The 6,371-nt window shown below is 45.2% G+C and overlaps 1 protein-coding gene across 1 annotated transcript in view; it reads left to right on the top strand.

Annotated features, from left to right (window-relative positions):
- The first annotated feature begins 814 nt into the window (after positions 1-814).
- CCDC69 (coiled-coil domain containing 69) overlaps positions 815-6,371 on the top strand; it is a 38,913-nt gene continuing 33,356 nt past the window's right edge. Inside the window, exons 1-2 of the mRNA XM_043913851.1 lie at positions 815-890; positions 5,235-5,473. Of these exons, the coding sequence (XP_043769786.1) occupies positions 815-890; positions 5,235-5,473 (315 nt within the window). The remainder of the gene's footprint in view (positions 891-5,234; positions 5,474-6,371) is intronic.

Raw genomic sequence — 6,371 nt, 5'->3', positions numbered from 1 at the left:
CACTTCTCCTTTCCAAGGACCTCCCCATTAATTCAGTTCAACCCAACTCAATATGATTAATGTAGCAATTTGATTCCCTGAAGAGATGACCCACCACAACCACTGAAGCAATAAGGTTCAAATTTTAGTGTGTAAATTCCTCAGACTCAGCCCCGCAGGTCCTGACTGAATAGATGGCAAAAGGATCCAGATGATTCTGTAGCCCACGAATCTGCCCACGCCTTGAGAAACACTCTGATAGAAGCCTAAGAATTCAACAATTTTAGGACCCCTCTCATTTATTTATCTTACATATATTTCCAAGAGGAAGCTGTCAAAACTAACATTTCTGTCAAGAGTCTGGCAAATCCAGGAAACCTTTCTCAGCAGAGCCTCCTGTTCTGCCCCTAGAACTGAAGCTGGGGTACATGCAGTATCTCCAAGAGTAAATTATTCTAATTAAATTCAATATAACAAACTTTAATTAGTGACTTATGAACTGATTAGAAATGGCATTCTACTGCAGAATCTCAGTGGCAGTAGCTTAAACAAATATGCTATTTATTCTATTATGTGATAATATTAGGAAGGAGTTGATCAAAGCTGTCCTGAGGCTGCATCAATTCAGAGATCAAGGCTCCTTCCACCTTTTGGCTCAGGGTAATAAAATGGCTTCTGTAATTCAGCCATCATGTCTGTATTCCAGGCAGGAAAAGCAGGGGGCAAGGAAAGGGGAGTCCTGCCCCCAGCTGAGTCATTCTTCTATTACATGTTTTCCTGGAAGCTCCAACCAGTAATGTCCCCTTACGTATCACTGACTAGCTGAGTAAGTAGCATGTTCTCCTGGCATACCGCTGACCCAGAGAATATCAGGATTCCGTCACTAAGGAAGGAGGAAGAATGGACGTTGAGTAAGGTGACTAGAAGTCTCTGCCACGACCTACTAAGGACCAGGGGGTGTGAGGAAGGAGGAGGCAGAGCTGCGTAACCTGTAGTCCATTAGGGAGGACTCACGAAGCTCACAAACAAGAGAGTTGTAGGACAGGAGTTGTAGGGCTTTTGGAAGAAGAGGGGATTTGAGCTGCTTCCTGATGTGCAGGTAGAATGATAACCACACAGATAGATGGTGAAGAAAGTCACTCCCAGCAGACAACATGTTTGGGAAACTACTGTGCCCGGTCGGAACCCACACAGAGAAAACTTTCAGGGCTAGAATGTGTTTAGCGATCACTGCATTGAGAGGTACTTAACCTAGTATCCACACACAGGCCCACTGTGTGTGGATAATTCCCATATCAGTCTTTCCAGTCTTTCCCCAGAATTGTTCCCCCCATCCTCAACTTTGGTTTCTTCACACCAACTTAGTCACCAACACACTCCTCCTTCCCCAGCTCCCCAGCCTCCACGTTTATGCTGACTTGACCCATGCTCTTGATCCTCCCCCTTTTTTTCCTCTCTCTTTTTTATTTTTTAAATTATGAAAGTATGACAACACATTTACAGGAGGTTTGGAAAATACAGAACAGAGTTATTTATAGTTCCACTGTATATTACAGTTATTTTTAAGTAGATAAATTAAGATTTTTAGTTGAAGTTTTGATATCAAACTCTGAAAAAATAATAGAATGAATATACAGAAAAGCAGAAGGATATAGTAGACCTGAAAAGCACTGTGAACCAATTCACCATAATTAAGAATTACACAATTTTCACACAACAGTAGGATACAAATTCTATTCATGTTCCCAAAGACTATAAGCTGATCCTCCCTTTTGGAATTACTCCTTCTTGCTTCTCCTCTTCCCCCTAGATATGGAAAATAGGTAATCACTGAAAGTATTTTAACATAGACTTCACAAACACAGTCAGAAGGGTAATTATAGAAGAGAAATTATAAAAAAAGATTTTTTGAGTTGCAAGCGATGAAAGCAAAGCATCAGATTCCATCTCAACCTGAGACTCTAGGATTCCTTTTGCCATGAATGCCCTTTGGCTTTAGTGTTTCTCCAGGAAATCCACCTTCCCCATCCCCATCCACCATGGTCTCTTATCTCCTTTTAATTCTAACACTACCAACATGGATTATGCAACTTTACATTTGCTTTATAACCTGTTTTTATATTTTCCATCTTTTACTATAGACTCGATAGGTCTAATATCGAGAAAATAGATTATAAACCAATTCAAGACACAAACTGAGTCTTCTCTACACCTTGCCACAGGGTGACCGACCATTCCAGGGTACCTAGTACTGAGGAGTTTCATGGGTTGTGGGACTTTCAGTGCTACAAGTGGGAAATCCTGAGCAGATCAAGATGAGTTAGTCACCCGACTTGCCCAAGAAATGGGCACATGATCATATTTGCTTGTTGATTGCTGTCTATGATAGACATCTCTGCTGTTCACCAGTATTTCTGGTTCTCCTCTCCCTCGGGACACATATTACACGTTTCCATCCCCTTAAAGTTACCTGTGGCCATGTGACTTGCTTTAGCCAAAAAAATGTGAGTGGACTTAATGTGTGTCACTCCTGAGTGAAAAGATTTAAGACCCCATGCACCACTCTCCATATACTCTCTTCTCTTGACCTGAAAAACCGTGCAGCCATGGTGTTGGGATGGCTGCATCCTAGGATGCTGCTGAAGGCCTCTGAAGCAGAGCCCTCAGCCTCCCCATACTGGATTCACATGGTATGAGCAAAACTTAACATCACTCATGATAAGTGGCTGAAACTTGTATGTTTTTCCTCACTGCAGCAAAACCTAACCTAACCTGACTGGCTCAACAACTTCTAAAAATCTCATTAGCAACTTATTCAAACTCAAATTCCTAAAGCAAAAAAACAAACAAAAAAATCCTTAGGGCTTTTTTCTCAAGCGGAAACTTCAAAGCTTGTAGCCAAAAAGCTGGTTGTGTGAAAGTGGGAAATCTGAGCTTGGTCTCCCAAGAAGTTTAAAGAAACTGGAGGCAAGAGCTCCTGAGGACAGAGGCTTCAGAAACAGAATTTGCCTTCCTGGTTCCTACCTGCCAGTCCACGTTACTGATTTCAACTCCTGATATTAAAATTGGAGATCCATTTTAGAAAGCTCAATTGTTTGATGTTCAGATGGGAAACTCTCCCAAAGGAGAAACAAGAGGTTCAGGATCACACAGGGCATTGCTAGTTATGATCTCCCTACACATTTTTGGTCCTGTTGGCCCTTTATATGGTTTTTCTACCTAATTCATTCACAGTCATTGTCTATTTCTTTGGGATTTCACATATTTATACTTACCACTTGCTGGTGGAAAACTAGTCTCAATCTCATACCTGGGTTCAAAAACATAGTTTTTAGAAAACTTTTTCTTGTATTATAGTAAGTGCTACTCATTTTTTTAAATATAAGAAAACGAGTAATCAAAATCTTACCCTCATCTAGAGGTAATCACTATAACACTTTAAAAATATATATATAAATTTATTTATTTATTTTTGTCTGCACAGGGCCTTAGTTGCTGCCCATGGACTTTCTTTAGTTGCAGTGCATGGGCTTCTCTTTGCGGTGGCTTCTCTTGTTGCAGAGTGGGGCTTTAGGGCTTGCAGTCTGCAGTGGTTGCTGTGTGGGGGCTCAGTAGTCTCGACTCTCCAGCTTAGTTGCCTGCGACTTGTGGAGTCTTTGACCAGGGATCGAAGCATGTCCCCTGCATTGGCACTAGACCACCACAGAAGTCCAACATTTTTTTTGTTTTTAATAAGAATGATTTTTTTACATTTTTAAACTTTATCCTTATCAGTATGTTAGCAGGTTACATGATATTCTATCTTCATGGATACATCATAATTTATTAACCAAGCTCCTTTTCTTGGATATTTAGATTGTTCTAGTCTTTTGCTTGTTTGTTGGTTTGGATTTTTAGTAAGTCATGAGCATTGTTTCACAGTCGCTGGTAATTTAAGTAGACACTCTTTCCTCATTACCTGTTCAGCACGTTGTGCAGCGGTGGTTCTCACACTTGAGCATGGCTCAGAATCACTGGGAGGGCTTGGGAAGCTAGAGGTTGCTGAGCCCCATCTCAAGTTCAGGATATGTAGGTCTGGGTGGGGTCTGAGCTTTTGTATTTCTTTTCGTAAATATTTATTTCTATTTATTTATTTAGCTGCAGTCAGTTGCGGCACACAGGATCTTTAGTTGCAGCATGCAAACTCTTAGTTTTGGCATGTGGGATCTAGTTCCCTGAACAGGGGTCAAACCAGAGCCCCCTGCATTAGGAGCATGGCGTCTTAGCCACTGGACCACTGGGAAGTCCCGCGCACTTGTGTTTCTCACAAAGATCTCTGGTACTGCTGATGCTGTTGACTTGGGGGCCACACTTTGTGAATCACCGTCTTCTATTATTCTTCTTTCCAAGGACCTAATATCACCTGTGTCCTCAGTTTCCTTTCTTGGAACCTACTGTGACTGGTCTGCTTTGGAGGGGAAGTTCTTTTGCAGTCTCACATTCTTTTTCCATTCCTGACTGTAAGTCCCTTTCATCAACACATCTTTCCAAGTGTCTCTGGGCTGTGTATAATTTTCTAACATACACACTCACACTGACTTTCAAAGTTGCCCTGCATTGCCACTCCCAGAAACCTCAGCTAATAACAAAGCAAGGGTAAACTGAAAGTTCTTTTTCCTAGGCTCTGACATTGTGTGTCCCTTATTCTCCCTGCATCCGCCTATCTACCTCACAGAGTTGTTGTGATTGGTAACCTCTATTCAAAATGGATATAGTAGAATATTACAGATGAGTGTGAGCTGGAAAGAGTTATGGACCCAGAGTGAAAGATCATTACAATCAATTTTCATATTATTATGCATTTGCAGGGAAATGGCTAAAAGTTTAGGTTCTGGAGTTAGAACTGGTGTTTATCTGGGCTTTGATCCTGACTAGCTACGTGCACGTAAGCAGATCACATAACTGAGACTCGTTTTCCTCACCTATAAAGTGGAGGAAGGAACTAATAATACCTTTGTGGCAAGGAGACGGCAAGAAATAGAAATAATACGTGCAAGGAAGCCAGGACAGAAACAACTCTTGATAAATGATAGCTGTTGTGTTTACTAAATAGTTGTTTTAATTTTTTTCCTAGCCTTTTCTCTGCTGCGAGTCTGGAAAGAAATCCATTGTTCATTGGGACCTTTTCGGCCCTGACCCGAGTTTTCTGTCATTTACTAAGTTTCTGATCACCTGCCTCAGGCGGCAGGGCGGCGAGCCCCACGGGTTTCCCTGAGGCCCTGCTTTTCGGTTATTTACGGCACGCGGCCGCCCCAGCTCCGGCTCAAGTCTGCGCTTCCAGGTTCAGTTTCAGGGTCTCGCCGGCTGCCCCGGCCGGCGGGCGCCGAGCGGGCAGCGGGGCTCGGACGGCAGGGATCTCTGGGGGCCCCAGAGTTGGGAGGCGGAGTCCGGGAGCCCCCGGAGGAGGATGGGCTGCGGACACAGCAGACTGAGCTGCTGCAAACCCCCCAAAAAGGTAAAGGGCGCCGGCGGAGAAGTTTGACTTCGGAAAGGAAGGCGGGTGCGGAACCTCTCCGCCGCTGGGGACTTAGGGCGCCCCGGGTCTACTGGGGATGCCGGGCGGTGCACGCTTAGAGGCCGGCAGGCAGGGAGGCGGGTAAGGCTCGGCAGGGAGGCTCTCTCTCCCTGACCCAGGGCTGAGCCACGCGGGGCAGCCGAGTTTACAAACACAGCCCCGGGGCCGGGACAGGCAACTGATTCCAGCTGGCGGAGGTGGGAAATGTCTAGTAGTAGCTGTAGCAGGTGCCCTTTGCCGTTGGTCAGGGGCTGGTCGCTGTGTGGCCATGGACGTGTGACTTGACCTCTCTGGGCCTTTGGCTTTCCTACCATTAAGAGGCAGATTCTCTCTAGGGCCGCTACTTGAACGGCAGAATGGCCCACAGATTTACATCATCGGCATCACCTAGGACTTGCAGAATCTCGGGCTGTGTTCCAGACGTGCTAAAATAGAACTTGTCTCTTAATAAGATGCCCAGGTGACTACAATACGCTGTAAAGTTTGAGAAGCGCTGGTCTAGAGCCTCTTCAGGCCCTAGAGCCGGTGCATGTGGGCTGTCCTCGGGGGAGCTGGGAGGGGCCAACCAGGGAGGAGATTGGCGGCCTTCTGCTGCCTTTCCCTCCCTTCCTGTCGCTCCCCTCAGGGGCCTCCGAGCTGGGTTAGGGCCCAGGAGACGCTACTCCGGTTTCTGGCAGTGGGACCAGCTGCCCCTTGGGTTCTGACAAACCCAGAAGGTCAGAGCCTGGAGCCAGAGGACAACCTGAGGCACAGAGAGCCAAGCGCAGACCCTCAAGTCCTGAGCCTTCTTCCTACTACTGCCCACCCTCCAGTCAGGTGGGAAGAGGTGGTCCTATGA

This window comes from Cervus elaphus, chromosome 9, assembly GCF_910594005.1.
Source record: "Cervus elaphus chromosome 9, mCerEla1.1, whole genome shotgun sequence".
Taxonomy (NCBI): Eukaryota; Metazoa; Chordata; class Mammalia; order Artiodactyla; family Cervidae; genus Cervus; species Cervus elaphus.
Note: the sequence above shows the minus strand (reverse complement) of the source record. Positions and strands in the feature narration are given on the sequence as shown.